General features: G+C 48.0%; 1 protein-coding gene and 1 long non-coding RNA gene across 2 annotated transcripts in view; one reads left to right on the top strand and one right to left on the bottom strand.

The window, feature by feature from the left end:
- Positions 1 to 700: 700 nt before the first annotated feature.
- LOC116625514 lies at positions 701 to 4,005 on the top strand. The gene is made up of 3 exons (XR_004298089.1): positions 701 to 991; positions 1,110 to 1,318; positions 3,360 to 4,005. It is a non-coding gene; the product is annotated as an uncharacterized LOC116625514 (long non-coding RNA).
- A 136-nt stretch (positions 4,006 to 4,141) lies between these two features.
- Positions 4,142 to 17,171, bottom strand: part of ZNF12 (zinc finger protein 12) — a 15,764-nt gene continuing 2,734 nt past the window's right edge. The window contains exons 3-5 of the mRNA XM_032394118.1: positions 13,818 to 13,944; positions 13,483 to 13,578; positions 4,142 to 9,709 (exon numbers count right to left, since the gene is read on the bottom strand). Of these exons, the coding sequence (XP_032250009.1) occupies positions 7,857 to 9,709; positions 13,483 to 13,578; positions 13,818 to 13,944 (2,076 nt within the window). The 3' untranslated portion in view covers positions 4,142 to 7,856. The remainder of the gene's footprint in view (positions 9,710 to 13,482; positions 13,579 to 13,817; positions 13,945 to 17,171) is intronic.

Below are 17,171 nucleotides of genomic sequence, written 5' to 3'. Positions count from 1 at the left end.
CGACCCCAGGACCCTGAGATCATGACCTGAGCTGAAGGCAGACGCTCAACTGACTGAGCCACCCAGGCGCCCCTTCGTCGTTCTTTGTAATGTTTTTGCACATGTTGAAAAGCACGTCTCTGTTCTCTTTTTCAAATCTTTCTTGGCTTTTCCCACATTAGTTCTTCGAGACAGTCTCTGGCATGGACTCACCAGGCTCCTCTCCAAAGCCTTTGGGATTCTGGTTTTGTGTTTAGTCTCGACTGCCCACCAAGAGTGGTGCACTCTGGACCCAGCTGGCTGGGACCAATCCCGTGACCAATCCCGTGACCAGAGACAGAGGGACTCATGGACACAGATGTTCACTTTCCTGTGAGTGGGCCATACTTTCTTTGCGTATTTTATCATCATTTGTTGCAAACTGGACATTTTAAATATTATAACGTGGCAACTCTGGAAATCAGACTCCCCCCCCCCACCCCAGGGTTTGTGGGGGGTCTTTTGGTGGGTTCTTTTTATGTGTTTTATTTTATTTTATTTTTTTTTTTTAAAGATTTTATTTATTTATTTGAGAGAGAGAGAATGAGAGAGAGCACATGAGAGGGGTTAGGGTCAGAGGGAGAAGCAGACTCCCTGCTGAGCAGGGAGCCCGATGCGGGACTCGATCCAGGGACTCCAGGATCATGACCTGAGCCGAAGGCAGTCGCTTAAGAAACTGAGCCACCCAGGCGCCCTCTTTTTATGTGTTTTAAACAGACTTTTCTGTTTCAGTAGGTGTGTAATCTTTGTCATGAGCAGCCACTGAGTTCTTTGTTCCATTAACTCAGGGATTAGGTGTGTTTTGCCAGGTTCTCCTTAAACATCTGGAGCTGAAAAAAGATTTTAAAAAGAGGTGGGGAGAAAAAGAGGAAAAACAACACCCCCAGTCTCTGCAGACCTTCTGTTCTTAGCCAAGCTGGTTCCCGTTCTGCCCTTCCACGTTGTTTCTGTGGAGCCTGGAGGCCCCTCCGAGGTGAGAGTGCACAGACTTCTCTAAGCCCGTGTGGGCACAGGTGATTTCCTGGCACGCATGGAATCTTCTAGAATCTCATTCCCACACATCTCTACTTTTTCAACCTCTTCCTTCCCAGGTGTCTCTCTGCCGCTCACCTTGACGGCCACTCCTTCCACAGCTGGCTCACAGCCAGCACCTGGCCTTTACGTGCTTGTGGCACAAGCCATCCGGGAAGCTGCGCAGGCCCGTGACGGATGTGAGTCTGGGACACGGGGAAGCCGTGTAGCCCTCCTCCAGACAGCGGTCCAGCAGGCAACACCCTCTCCGCAGCTGTTCGAGAACAAGGTCTGTAATTCGCGCCCCCCCCCCCCCAGCCCCGGGACTTGCCTGGACTGCAGGCCGTCAGCATGTGGCAGCTGATCTGAGGTGGAGGGGATGGCAGGCAGGCAGGCAGGCAGGCAAAAGTCCCAGCTCTGTGGCTGCACAGGGCCGCCCTCAGCATGCCTCCCCTGCTGGTTGAGAGTTTGGGACTAGATTCTAGAGTTCTGCAGAGGCTGCCAGCTCACCAATTGCTCCTACGGGGAGGACGGAGCCCTCCGTTCCCCTCCTCTGCCGCACCTTCCCATCAGTGCTGAGCACTTCCCTTTGACAAGTCAGTGTTCTGTGCTGTTTTCCTGAGCAGCCCTGGTTCCATCTGATGAAGAATATTTAGAAATCAAGATCTGAGCACACATTTTTCTAAAGATAAAAATACTGCATTCTTTTGTAAGGAACTTAAAATTTGTAAACTGTGCTACTATTTTTTGTTAGGTTTGCTGCAGATTCTGCTAGATCTCGTTACATTACAGAGGTTTTGAGTGGGCTGTCCTTACTCTACTTTCTTCCCATGACTTACTCCCTAGTCGTGTGTGTACCATGAGGTTTGGGAGGGACACATTCGTCACAGTTTAGAAGAAATGGCAGTGGTTCATTTCTTGTTGGCTAGTTCTGTATCAGTGTCCGATCGGCTGCCAAGAAAGAAGAGTGCTCTCCCATACAATTCCCAACTAACAGGCGGTCCAGGGAGGTAGGGTAGCCCCGTTCCAGGCTGTGCTCCAGAGGGAAGGGTCCCCTTTATCCTGTTGCTTCTCCAGCCCCTAGAGAGGAGTCAGCAAGGCACAGCTCATGGGCCACATTTGGCGCCTGCCTCTTTTGTACGGCCTGTAAGCTGAGAATGAATGGGCTTTACATTTTTAAGTAGTTTTTTTAAAAGATCAAAATATTTTATAGCATGTGAAATTGGAATTTGTGTCCCACGCATAAAGGTTTATCAGGAGAGGTGCTTTCATACTAGAGGGCGGGCTGAGTGGCCGCGGAGGCTGTGCCCACAAAGCCCGATGTGTTCCCAGCAGGCCCCTCCCAGGGCCCGTCGGCCAAGCCTGGCCCTCAAGTGTTATCCTTGTTCTCAGGGAAGGCGGCAGCTCAGCACCACGGTTCGGTCACAGCCGAGGGAGGGAGGAAGTCAGTGAGGGATAGTCCTCTTTTAGAATGACTCAGAAGATGACACGTTACCCTAGCACCCCGTGGACCTAACCGCAGCCTCCTGGCCATGGCTAGCTGAAGCTGGGACGTCAGAGCTGCAGTGGGGTGCCAGCTCAAACTGGACAGAAGGGGGGCTCGTACAGAAGGAAGGGGGGGCACCGGTGCGCGGACCAGCACAGGCTGTCCCACTCAGCAGGTTTACGGAGCCATGCACATCCTCCTGAGGGGGGAGGGTCATCCCTCGTCCCAGGAAGGACAGTTCAAAGTACAGTGACCGGGGCACCTGCTGGCTCAGTCAGTAAAGCATGCGCCTCTTGATCTCAGGGTTCTGAGTTCAAGCCCCGTGCTGGGCCCAGAGCCTACTTAAATTTTTTTTTAATTAAAGTACAGAATGACCAACAAATGGACCAGCTACAATCATTTAACCATTTTACTGGAAGTTGGCTTGGGGTGAAGTTGCCAAAAAGGACACAGACATCATTTAGGCACCTGGGCTGTAAAACTCAGGCTAAAACTGAACAGCATAAAACACTGAGGATTTTTATTTCTCTGGTCCTTTAATTTTTGTGTTTTAATGTTTCTGGAGTCCTGGAGAACAGTGTTCATCATGCCCCTCAGTTCAAAACATTTATTTTCAATACTGGTTTCTGCATGGAAACCATTCTTAACCTGATTCTTCATTCCAAACCCCGATTCCACGCTCTTCCCCTTCACAGCCATTCACACGCGTCCGTGTATGACCGGAAGCCCATTCCGCTGTAGCCTGTCAGGGGCGTGTGTGTGCTGTGTCATGTTAACGGATACAAATATTTAGTTACATGAAAGCTCATTCCTTTTTTTGAAATTCTTATTTATGTGTTATCAGATGTGCTACGTGCAGATCCGGTCTTTGCTCCTAACTGCCGGAGAGCAAGCACTCCACTGCTTCCTCTGCATCTACTCCCCTCTTCCTGCGACCTGGGCTATCCGCACATCGTGTGGACAGAATCGCCCTGTATACACATCCACGTGCGTACAGAATTTCTCTGGGACAGAAAAGCATATCAGCAGTACGACTGCACAACAAGGCACACACGTGAATTTTAAAAGGTATTTCTGGGTCAGTTTAACACTTCTTTACCGATACTACACGGCACTGTCGTTTCTGCCCCTCTCACCAGCATAAGGGGTACTTTACTGGTTTAACGTGTGTATTTCTAATGACAGATGATTCCAAGCACTGCCCTTTCTTGCTATTTTGCTGGGTATCTTCATGTATTCTAGTTATTGGTCTTTAAACAATTTTGCTTTATAGACTGGAGATTTTTCTGTACCTTTCCATTCGGCATCACAAAAGCCCCTTTTATAATTTCATGTTTTAATTCAGAGAAATTTTTAATTCATAATTTTTTTCCCACCCTGTCTTAAGAACCCCAGGATATGGGTATTATGTCTACTGTCTTCTGGCCTCAGTGTTTCGTTTTCACATGCATCCCTTTCTTCCTTCCTGGCATCTTGGGCGAACCGCTCCTGTTACCACACAGCCCACTGTCTGGGTCTCTGGCCGTGTCCATGCCCCGCCCCCTCTTTTGGAGTAACTGTTCCTGCTTCATACAACCAATATACTTTTTTTAAAGGATGTCTTGTAAGACAATTTTGAAATCTGGATTTTTACATCCCATTAAGTTTGCCAGTTGTGGAGACGTATGGTGTGCTCTTAGTAACTCCTATGTTTGTTTGTTTCCAGCATGAATTTTCGCTTGGGTATCTGCAACTCCAGGACGATAACGGGTAGCAGCGTGGCTTCAGCAGACCTATGTATTACAGAAGAGAAAGCCCACCCCCAGCTAGGAGGAACCCCCTTCCTGATGGATCCTCTCCTCTCGGCATGTTACGTCATCACCAGAAGGATCTCCTCCATCCAGAAACGTGCCTACTTACTGTGAGGACTTGGCCGTGGAGCGAGAAGAGGCTGCTCCGGGCATGTGTGGTGTGTGCAGCCCTCACCTCAGCTGCATGGAGCTGGTGCACCTGCTTTCTGTTTCATGAAGGCACCGTGCTGGACAAGAATGTGCTTGGGACGCTGCAGTGGAGAGCAGGAGAGTGTAGGGGACTCCAATCCCAAAGTTCCCCAGCACCTGCCCCTCTAGTGTCTCTGGCTGCTCACACCTCCCCCAGGGGCCCCCCACTGCAGTTCCCTGGACCCGCAGACCGCTCTTATTTCTCCGGCAGCCCCAGAGTTGGAATCTGGGAACGAGTCAGCAGCCCAGGCTAGTTCATCAGTTTGGCAGGAATCATAGACTTTACATTCAGGGAAGGGAAAAGTAATTTATCTGTGATGCAGCCATCTCTGTGATGAAAAGGAATTTGCTTGTTTTATTTGCAGGCATTCTATAAAGTGGGCAGTTATCTGGGCTGTAGTCGTGTGGCTTATCCAGCCTTCCCTGGGGAGCTTAACTGCACAGCACAGCCAGGCACACGGCCATGGAACAGAGAAGAGGGTGACTCTGGGGTCTCTGAGAGGACAGGGCCCTGGTGTTAACACATCTTCGATCTGACCTATTTGACACTGCTTCACTGACTTGAGGACAATAGAAAAAAACTGGGGGAATCTCACATGTCCACCTGCCAGGAAGGGTCTTCCTTCTGCTCAGCCCTTGAAAACCACTCTCAGAGTTCATCATCTGCTCACACTCCAAATTTTATCAGGTCACTGTGTGTAACACACAAGAACTCACGCTCTGCCCCAATTCCACGTTTGGTGCTTGCTGCAGGACAGGGAAGCAGACGTCTCTCTAGCGCTCTCCCTCATGAACTCAGGCCTATATATCTTACACGCTTGCCAGGAACAGTTAGAAACTTTTCAAATACTGCATTCCATCAAATTTAAGACAAACTTATTTTAAGTGCCTCTAGGGAAGAAGAAAAACAGTGTCATTAAAGAACATGCCACTGAGCCCACTCAGATGTAGTAAGAAAACACTGACCGCTTTGCGACTACGAACAAATCCTGTCACTATGTCATCAGAGACGCAGTTCAGGACCACGTCTGTGCACCAGGCCCTTTCACGCACAGGCACTCCATGAGAAAGAATGCTGTAAACCATTTATACTTTTTAAATATTTTACTTAAAATGCATACTGTGTATTTAAGCTATGAGGACAAACTACTGTGGGAAATCTTTGTAGCTATCATTTCAACAAATACACTATGAATATATTTTCCTACACAAACTATACGATCTAACAGACTTTTCATTCCGGTCATGAAGCATACTCACAATCTGCTAGAAGAATATGGAGGGAAAGTGCTGAGCAACAAAAACGGATTCCATGAATGATTCAAATACATGAAAAATACAGCATTTCACCTCAGTGGGCAGGGCTGTTATTCAAATATAGGCTCTCGGGCTGATCACTGGAAAGCAAAGGTCCTTACCTCCACACCATACACTGTGAACCAACAGTGGAGTGATGATCCATGAATAACATAAATTAACCTGAACAAATTTAATGTCATGCATTGTAAGAAGGAAGGTGTATCTGACATCGTTATCAGGCTCTAAGGTCAATGATGTAACCATTCGAGGAAACATATACATTTAATTGTTTCAAGTTGATTTGTAGTGCTCAAACTATTTACATCAAAACTTATAGAAAATAAGACCAACCTCGATCAGTACTTCTAAATAAGTGATTTACCTGAAGTCCACTTCTCCATTGCATAATTCCTACGAAGGTGTAACTCTATCTTCAGCTGTCCCTAACAGAGCAACCGAAATCAACTGGCTCCAAAGTAAATTTCGTCTCCTCCAGAAGCAACAGCCCAGAGGTGCACGAGCTACACGGCTGGTTGGTTCAGTGGCTCCACATCGTCCAGGTCCCAGGTTCTCCCAGTCTCTCTGCTCTGCCATGCTTAAATTCTAATTCAGCGTTGAAAGACACAACCAGGCATCACATGCCGTGAAGGCGATGTTCAACAAAAGACTCTACTTCACTCTGCGGGACTCATTCCTTGAATCTTTGAGGGAACCTTTTCCAGAAATAACCTGTCAGATATCTCTGTTTATCTGAATAGGACTGGGTCCCGTGACCATTCTAAACCAATTGCTGGCAATGAGAAGGGGATTATCAATATGGTTGAAACTAGTCAGGATTTCCCCCCCATTCCACAAGGAGGAATGGATCCCCAAATTCCGCCAGCAAACAGTAAGGAGTGACCAGGGTCACTCAACAGTGTCTGCCACAAACCCACAGGAAGAATTCCTCATTCAGGAAGGAAGGAGTAGAGCACAATATTTAAAAATACTATCCTATCAAATAAAAATACAGATAATTCCTAAATTACATAGTATGTGTGCTCTGCACACTTCTGTAAGCATCCAAATAAAACAGATGGAAAAAAACTGATATAAATGGGAATATCTTAAGTACTTAAATATTTTAAGTAAATATTACTGTATAGAGTACAATGAGTACTACAGGCGCTTCTTACTACTGGAAAAGTCTGGCATTAGCAATTTAAAATTATCTAAGCACTTTTCTATCATACGTGTAGATTTCTAACTCTTGCTGACTCAGATACAGCTGAACATGTTATTAAAACACTGGCTTCTTTACAGAAGACTTCATTCCTTAACAATGATCAAAGACATTTATAAATGCCAGGCAAGAATACAAGAAGTACTTGAGACTATCAGATGTTAGTTCAGGGACGGTACCAGGGTATCAGGATACTAACAAGGTGGAGCTATTTAAAATGGATCATCTTACCATGTCTACAAATCATTCTAATGAAGATACAATGGCTTTTCAAACATGATTCAAACTGAACATACACTTCCTGTAATGCAGCATCCTAAAAAGCACGCAGACAAACCAAAAACCCCTCAAATGAACGTAAGTCCTACATTCCCAGGAACCACTCCCGTGTGAGTGAGAGGTTGCTATGCTGTGGTCTTGATTACTGTCAGCTGATTTTACAGCTTCTATTTACACAAGTATCTTTATCGTCTGTACTTTTGCTTTTAAGAAGCTTGATACTACATCAGAAACATAACATTTAATATTAATAATTTCCAAAGGAGCAGGTTTCCCACTTCCTTAAAATTGAGAGATTTTTCCCTTGGTATGAATTCCCTGATGTGTAAAACAGTTTGAGTCCACGGTGAAGTGCATACACCTTCTAAATACATATCAGTTTTTACTCCTATATAGTCTGGTATCCGGTAAGTCCTGTGGTCTTGTTACAGCTGTAGTTTCTACCCTGTGAACTTTCAGGCTTCAAGTCTGAGTAACACAAAGGCTTGTGCACAACACCCGTGTGAGCTCTGACGTACGTCGGCAGGCGTCTCCCACTCCCACACTGAAAGGTTCTCCGACTTCAGAGAAGCCTCCCCACATCCAGTACACTCACATTCCCCCTCCTGTGAATCCTCTGATGGCTATTGAAGGCTGATTTGTGGTAGAATTTCTTCCCACACTCGTTACATTCGTAGGGCTTCTCTCCGGAGTGAGTTCTATAGTGTACAGTGAGGTAGGACATCCGAGAGAAGGCTTTTCCACATTCATTACATTCAAAGGGCTTCTCTCCCGAATGGATCCGGTGGTGGATGGTGAGATAGGACATCTGAGAGAAGAACTTCCCACACTCGTAACACTCATAGGCTTTCTCTCCTGTGTGTGTCCTCTGATGTCTGTTAAGGGCTGAATTCTGGCAGAAGGTTTTACCACACTCACTACATTCATAGGGCTTCTCTCCTGAATGAATTCGATGGTGTATGGTGAGGTACGACATCTGGGAGAAGAACTTTCCACATATATAACATTCGTAGGGCTTCTCTCCTTTATGTATTCTCCGATGTCTGCAGAGGGCTGAGTTCTGGTAGAAGGTCTTCCCGCACTCATTACATTCGTACGGTTTCACTCCTGAATGAGTTCTGTGGTGTATAGTGAGGTACGACAGCTGAGAGAAGAGTTTCCCACACTCGGTACATTCGTACGGTTTCTCTCCGGTGTGCACTCGCTGATGTCTCATGAGGGCTGAGTTCAGGTAGAAGGTTTTCCCACACTCGTTACATTCGTAGGGCTTCTCTCCCGAATGAGTCCGGTAGTGTACAGTGAGATAAGACAGCCGTGAGAAGAATTTCCCACACTCGTTACATTCGTAGGGCTTCTCTCCGGTGTGCGTCCTCTGATGTGTGGTGAGTGTAGACTTGCGGCAGAAGCACTTACCACATTCATTACACTTGTAGAGTTTCACGCCCGTGTGGATTTTCTGATGGTCGTTAAGTGCTGACTTCTGGGAGAAGGTTTTTCCACAGTCGTGACAAACGTAGGGTCTCTCTCCTGAATGTGTTCTCTGGTGTTGTGTGAGGTGTGTCTTCTGGCAAAAGGATTTTCCACAGTAGCTACATTCATAGGGCTTCTCTCCTGAGTGAGTTCTCTGATGTTGAATGAGGTGTAACTTCTGGTAGAAGGTTTTTCCACATTCGTTACATTCGTAGGGCTTCTCCCCTGTGTGTGTGCGCTGATGGACGGTGAGGGTCCCCTTCTGGCAGAAGGATTTCCCACACTGATTACATTCATAAGGTTTCTCTCCTGTGTGAGTCCTCTGATGGATGATAAACTTTGACTTTTTACAGAAGGATTTCCCGCATGCACTGCATTCATAGGGCTTCAATTCCATATGAGACCTCTGGTGTACGCTGAGGTTGGACATTTGCAGAAAGGCTATTTCAGATTCATTCCACTTATAGGGCTTCTCCTCCATGTGATTAACAAAAACTGCATCCTTCTGAAAGGCTTTCTGGCATTCAATATATTCAAAGGGTTTCTCCAAAATATGAATGTTCTGATAAATACTTTCTTCATTTAGACTATAACCTCCCCCATTTTGATTAAATTCGTAAGATTCATTTCCTGGATGAGTTTTCTCAAGTTTAACGTGTGGAAGTGGTTTCCCACACGCACTACATTCATCGGGCTTCATTCTTGCATAGCTTCCATCACTACTAATATATTCTGAAATAGATTTCAAACTCTTTTCACATGAGTCACATTTATAGGACATTTTTCTTGAAGGAATGGGGTTCGTTTCCACATTAAAAGTCTTACCAAGACCATTACCTCTCTCTTCAGTCAGGGTTTTGTTGTTGATGGATACAGCTTGCCTTGAATATTTGCCTTCATTTTCCTGGACTCTTTCTCCCAGATCATTGGCTTTCCAGACTTCTTCTAAAAAGAGGCAAAATTAACAAAATTTTGTATATCTTCCTACGTAAGAAATGGAAGGTGACTTACATGTAAGCATTTCATTTTAGTGTAGATGCTAGCTCCATGGACAGATGAAAATAATTCCCAGTGTACTTCTTTCCCCTATTGTTATGGTTTGGAATAAACACGTGCACACAAAGACACACACACACACACACACAGACACACACACACCTCTGAGGTGAGGAAAGGGGAAAAACACAAGCACCTCTGATCTTTGCTACTTTGTAAGATTTTGTCCAAACCGGGCATAGATAGTAAGATATATACACGGAGCAGTGATGGGAAGACAGAGGATGGTGGATGAACAGCTGATACGCAGATATGGAAGGACTCACAGCAAACAGGGTGCACAAAGGGCAACACGGAGCAGCGCGGGGCGAAGGGGTGCACAGGTATCGGGGACGAGCAGGTGTGGGGGAGGGGACCGGCACTTTGCGCCACACCACTGCACGAGTTGGGGGAGGCGACGGTTTCAGGCACCATCACCTTTTACTGAGATTTTTGTGGCAACGTTCTCATGGGCCTAGATCCTTCCAAACTATTTTGCCCAGATTCTGCACAGCAGGGCCAAATCCGCTCACACCCAACCTCCTCATGTTTAGAGGAGCAGCCGTGTGGCTAGGGCTCTAACTCCCTGTGGTTCTGTATCACATGGGAGGAGAGCCCCAGGAACTCCGTATGTGCAACAGGAAGGACAAAACAGACCAGAGCACGCCAGCCCTTCAGAAGTTTACGATTTCATAAACACTCTCTGATGTTATGGTTTAACCTGAAGTCAGACCACGGAACTCTGTTTCTCTCTGGACGATACAGCATGCGCTCTGGCTACCTGGGGGAGTCCCTACGTCGCCCATTGCTCAGCATCACCCACAGGCGGCGCAGAGACAACGGTACCCACGTTATAGGGTCGCCGTGGGATGACATAAATTCACAAAGTGCTCTGAGCACAAAACGCAGGCTCAGTAACGCAGCCGCTCGTTTTCCCATTTTCAGTCTCCTGGCGATTTCCTTAACCGAGTCCTGCCTCCAACACAGTGCTGTCACTTCATTCTGTGAACAGGCTTCACCACTCCTGAGTTTCACTTGGTTTCATTTTCACTTACAAACCTTACAAATCAGATCCCCTAAACTGCTCTTTATTTTTACTTCCAAGTTTTTAGATGAACTTGACTATTGTACTCGCTGTCATCCACATCAAATGAAACTGTAACGACCCTGTCCTCCCCAAACTACTGCTTCCCCTGAGTCCACTGCCAAAATGTCGACAGATAAAATGGGGGGAAACATCTGATAAAGAACACTTTCCACCTGGATTCACAGTATGGTTCCAAACTGGGTTTATATTAGTCTATGAAGAATAATTTCTGCTCTAGGAAAACCAAGCTATTTCTTGGGCAAACAATGTCATCTGATACACCCAAGGGGGGGCTCGGTGTGTAGGAGGGGACCGGCACTCAGCGCTGCATCGCTTCGCAGCAAGCTGGGAGACACGGATTCCCGCCCGAGGCACCAGAGGCGTCTCCTGAGATCGCTGTGGTGCCAACAACGCCCGAGCTCACTTCCAAAGTCTGCACTCTTACTGCTTTATCCAGTTCACTTGACCTCCAGCCCTGATCTACTCAAAACCCCTCAGGGAATCTCCGTGTTTAAACACAAAAAACGAAAACTTCTTAAATCCTTTCTCACTTCAATTAGCTCCATTTCCCCTGAAAAAGCTGAAAATAATTACCCCCCATACAATGACTTTAGCTCAGTGGTTCAGCCGTGCCTCGGATCATCAACAGTCCATGTGAAGGCAGAGTTTTAAAATGTACCATGCAACTCTCTTCTCTTTTGTTAACCAAATCCTGTCTCTTAGAAAGTATGACTCTCTTCCCTATTTTCTTTGAACCCCCGAAGAGAAATCAAAGCTGTTGCTCTTCATCTGAATCCTATGGGTATCTTTCATGCACCTGCAGAGTAAATGGGGATGTGACTCAGGCATGCGTATACAGATCTGCTTATAAATTATTTCTCAACAGACAGACAAGAATGTTCTTTCACCTACCTGGCGCCTCAGATACTCAAGTGCAGACTACACATTACATACTAAGGAAGAGAGAACACATTACATACTAAGGAAAGGAGAACACATTACATACTAAGATAAGGGAGAACACATTACATACTAAGGTAAGGGAAAACACATTACATACTGATCTGGGGAAGAAAGAAGCTCAAGGGTGCCTGGGTGGCTCAGTCAGTTAAGCGGCTGCCTTCAGCTCAGGTCATGATCCCAGGGTCCTGGGATCGAGTCCTGCATCAGGCTCCCTGCTCGGGGGAAATCTGCTTCTCCCTCTGCCCCTCCCCCTACTCATGCACTCTCTCTCTCCCCCTCCCTTTCCAATAAATAAAATCTTAAAAAAAAAAAAAAGCTGAAGCAAAAAATATATCCTACCAAATAACAGATTACTTGATCAAACCTAATTTCTTTTCAAGGTATGGCCATGAGGCAGAGTCACTTAGAGAGAAGGAGCAGACTGAAAGAATGATAAGAGCTAAAAGGAAAAACTTCAAGGAGGGGTGGAAAAACTGGGCTCAGACTGGAAGAACATGTTGCTATCTGACAAAGAGAGCAGGCCCCTCTGAAATAAAGTGACGGGGACAATAACCACAAGAACAGAAGACATTTAGGAGCGAGGACCCCGTGGGGTGTAGCAAGAGTTGTGGGAAACCACAGAACATTGATTTTCCAGGCAGCACAGGAAGAGGAGGGATGTACACTCCCTCAGGAAGCAGCAGGGAATCACCGAAGGCTCCTCCTGGGCCACCTGTGAGATCAACCGGAAACTTCGAGGAACCCATCTTGCAAGTGCACTTAGCATGAGGGGCCGCAGGGCAGCTACCACGGGAGATGCCGGACAGGAGGACAGGAGGACAGGGATGGTAAAGCATAAAAAAACAGGCAAACAACAACCCTAAGGACAGAGGTCGGAGGAGCCCTGAGAAGAAATCAGGAACTAGAATCCACCAAAGGTGGAAGCAGACCCTTCAGAGACACTTTCTGGAGGGTGGAGGGAAAGGACCTCACTCCCGTGCACCTCACTCACTGAGCGCCTGACGTGACAGGACGCTGGGCAAGCGCTGGGACCGAATGGTGAGTAAGAGACAAGGTGGACACGAGTATCGGGGACAGGCGGGAGGCCCAGACACTGCTGTCACCAGACGTAAGACGGGGCTGGATCGTGGGAAGGACGAGCAGCACACAGACCACAGGTGAACCGAACTCACTGGCTCAGGCACAGGCTGGGGTTTGGAATCTGACCTCGGAGAAGGGAGACGTGAAACCAGGGACAGAAACCAGTCCGAGGTATTTCACAGAAAAGAGGAAGAAAAAAGGAAGGTGGCAAGAACCGAAGAGTCACATCAGTTACTTTTCAATGATAGACTTACGAAGGCCTAAGAACTGAAAGAACCCACGACAACGGGATGGCTGGAAATGCCGTGGGGGCAAGCGTGGGGCGAAGCGTGGGGGAGGAAGGAAGTGACGGGGGGGGGGCTCTGGGGGGAGAAGCATGGCAACACTCTGCAAACACAGGTTCTTGTGAGGAAGGAAGAAGGCGCCGGGAGTGGGACTCGGGTAGCTGGGGCACACGGGTGACTGTCTGCAGTCCCTTCTGCAGGTTTCCCGTTAGCGATTCCTGGGAAAAACTTCCAAGTTAGCAGTCTCCGCACCGCCCGCGCGCACACACCTGGGTAACTCTGCGGCAGGAAGGCTCCTTCTACTACCCATGGCTCTTCTCCTTGCTCCAACTTGATGATAACTTCCGGTTTGATAATGTGACAGCCTGTTAACAGAAACGAAGGAGAACCTGAGCCTGACCGCCGGGCTGCTGGGTCTCTGCCGTCTGAGGTCAGTGCTGCCTCACGACCGGCACCACAATTGGAACCTTTCACTGGGGAGGTGACCAAAATGGTGCCCAAAACAGACCACTCACATTTGTCCCATCAAACTCAAACTCAGACTCAGTAACATTTGAGGGAAACCCCATGTATCCTAGCAATCGAGAAAGCGGGCTCTCCTCACCCACGGAGACGAGATGGCTGTAGTTCTCCAGCATCACATCCCGGTACGTGGTCTTCTGCTCGGGCTCCAGCTGCTGCCACTCCTCCTGGGTGAAGTCCACGGCCACGTCCCTGAATGACACTGGGCCCTGGAACGGCACCAGATCGGAACTGGATGAGGTGAAGGCGGACAAGGACAAGAGCTTACCAAGCTCCCAGTCAAGTTAACTATAAACATGTGTACCTTCTTCATCGTGGGAAGCAAATGAACATTCCAGAAATACGCCAGGATGAGTTCATTCGGCACACACAGTCTTGCACTATGAGCCAGGAACAAGCGTGGCTGCTGGGGACATTAAGACCAGCAGACGCAGCGCAGCTCCGGCCCCAAGGAGTGCAGGCCTGAGGGGCACTCACAGAAACACAGGATGCACTTTGCTCCTTTTTGCTTCCAGAACTTTACCAATATTGGCTCTCCTCTGACCTCTCCCACTGCTCCTTCTCCTTTGCTGGCTCCCCTGTTCTCCAAGGCATCCTCAAGTCAGAGGGCCCGGGGCTCTGTTTTTGGTCCTTTACTCTTTGCTGTCTGCACCCTGCTGTGATCCCACCAGACCTCATGGCTTTAATGCCCAGCTATGTGTCAGCATGTCCCAAACGTATACGAGCCACCAAAACTTCTCTCCTAAACTCCAGACATGTCCCAGATCCAAACTCAACGGGCTGAAATTCAACCACTATCTCTGTTCACACTGTTCCTGCTCCGCTCACAGAAGGAGCTGACCTGTGGTACCGGCCACAAGGGCCAAAGCAACAAGCCTGGCGATGGACCCCCAGCCGTGCGTGTTACTGCCCGGTAAGCCTACCCAGTCTGACCACGGCTGCCGCGTGAACTGTCGTAACAGCGTGGTTCGGCTGTCCCTAATTCCCAGCCGGGTAACTCGGAATCCCCCTTCTTCCCATTTACACATTCCAGGAGGGCAGGAGCATGGTCCCGAAGAGGGGCAAACAGCTCACAACAGACCCAGAAACTGTCCAAACCAGACCTTTAAACGTGGATCTTCTGAATAAACCGCCCCACTCAAATACACCAATCATCACCACTGCCCCGCTGTATCGCTACCTCTAAAATAAAGGTAATGGTGGAGCCGACCAGGTCATGTCATACCAGCACCAAATGGGCTAATCCATGGAAAGCTCTTAGCAAAGTTCTCTGGACATTAGGACACACTTCTCAATGACACCTGTGTATTACTGGGTGACCATCCCTCATGCGTCTTATCACTCTTTCCAAATAAGGACAGAAAGTAATCAGAAAAAACAGAAGTGTAAGTAACTAAACGTAATGTAGCTGTCAGGTTTATGCAATTGCCGAGGAAAAGTTTTTTGTTTTTTTTTTAAAGATTTATTTATTTGACAGAGAGAGAGACAGCGAGAGAGGGAACACAAGCAGGGGAGTGGGAGAGGGAGAAGCAGGCTTCCCGCTGAGCAGGGAGCCCGACGCGGGGCTCGATCCCAGGACCCTGGGATCATGACCTGAGCCGAAGGCAGACGCTTAACCATTGAGCCACCCAGGCGCCCCATCAAGGAAGGATTCTAAAACAGCGTCGCTGCATTAACAAAAAGGCCCCAGAGATTCCAACAAAACAGAGAGTAAGGAGTGGTGTGGATGGCAGTGAAGGGAAAGGCTGTGTCATACTCAGGGGCCATTTGAGAGGACCACAAACTCCTGACATTGACCGAAAATCTTAGCTTGTTTATGTGGAACAATCATAGAGTGAAGGATGCGTCCTGTTGTTAAGATTCCGAGATGCCTGGCTACCTGACCCTGTTATTCTCCCACGCTCCAGGTGCGGGGACATCCGGGAACCAGTCTTTGCTGGCCTGGGAAGGGTAAAGGTGCTGGGCTCGGAGCACCAACTGCTGGGGGCGGGGCGGGGCACAGAGTGGTGTTACAAGTGGGTCCTGCCCAATCCAGACCGGTCTGTGCAGAACTGCCCCAGCCCAGCCCGTGAAGAGACGGCCTGGGAGAGTAACAGTGAGCAGGTCTTCCAGAAGCTCTGCCCATCCTTCACTCAGACATCCACAGCCAAGACTGTGGCCACCTTGATGAAGACCGCGGCCACCTTGATGAAGACCGCACCCACAAGTTCTCATGTTAGAAGTCATTACCAAAAGCAAGAGAACAAGGGATGGAAAAAGGAAGTCGTTTAGGGGCGCCTGGGTGGCTCAGTCGTTAAGCATCTGCCTTCGGCTCAGGTCATGATCCCGGGGTCCTGGGATCGAGCCCACATCGGGCTCCCTGCTCCGCGGGAAGCCTGTTTCTCCCTCTCCCCCTGCTTGTGTTCCCTCTCTCGCTGTCTCTGTCAAATAAATAAATAAAATCTTAAAAAAAAAAAAAGGAAGTCGTTTAGTTGTAATACATAAATAGAATATACATCTTATTTCAACTTCTGGTTTTGCCATCTGTAATTTCACAAAATGTACAATTTAATTTGCAGGGATTTTTTTTTTTAATGCTTGCATTTTTGCCTTATTAGGAAAACATACACATTAAGAAAAAATGATAGTTTTTATTGTTTATAATGCACATAAAATACATGCACTATTGCTGCTTAAAACCAGCATTACTGTAAATGTTCCAAACTGATTTTCTCTTTCCTGATGGGTCTGAGTAGTTTGCCCGAGTTCACGTTCACATGCAAAGGGAGAAGGAGAAAACCATATTGTTCCTTCTCTGGCTTTAAACAAGCAGCTTTACAAGCATTTGAAACTCGAAGAAAATAGGTTTCAGAAAACCTGGTTAACAAATTAAGAAATCAGCCCAAACTGCAGCTATTTAGGGATTTCAGGTGAGTTTCAAAAGGGAACAACCCTCAATGTCTTAAAAGAACACTCTACAATTAATATTCCAGAGACAGCTTCGTTGTCAGGAGCTCCGAGCTGGCTACACATTTCCACACAAGCCAGACCTTCGGACGTGCGAGCGAGAAGACTCTGTGAGCACCGTATCTGCCCCACCGTCAGAAGGCTTCCGAGGCAGACAGCGCTGCTCTCTCCCCTGCCGTGGCATCGCATCAGTAAAAGCTGAGAGAGGAAGCGAGGCCCTCGGAGGACTGCAGACAAAGACCCACGTGCAAAGGGACAAGCCACCTCCGTGTGTCCCAGACACACACCGCCGGGACCCGAAGCCCACAGTCCACGGGCCCCCCCGAGCCAGAGTCCTCCCGAACATCCAGGAAAAAGGACATGCTCAGACACCCAGGGCCTCCAGAGCCGGGAAGTCAGCACACCACGACGTGGCCCACCCAGGGAGAGCGGCCGCGGCCGTCCTCCAGAGCCAGCAGGGGAAAGCAGAGCCACAGAGACGAGAGGGAAG

The sequence above is a fragment of the Phoca vitulina genome, unplaced genomic scaffold, assembly GCF_004348235.1.
Source record: "Phoca vitulina isolate PV1807 unplaced genomic scaffold, GSC_HSeal_1.0 scaffold79, whole genome shotgun sequence".
Lineage (NCBI taxonomy): Eukaryota > Metazoa > Chordata > Mammalia > Carnivora > Phocidae > Phoca > Phoca vitulina.
Note: the sequence above shows the minus strand (reverse complement) of the source record. Positions and strands in the feature narration are given on the sequence as shown.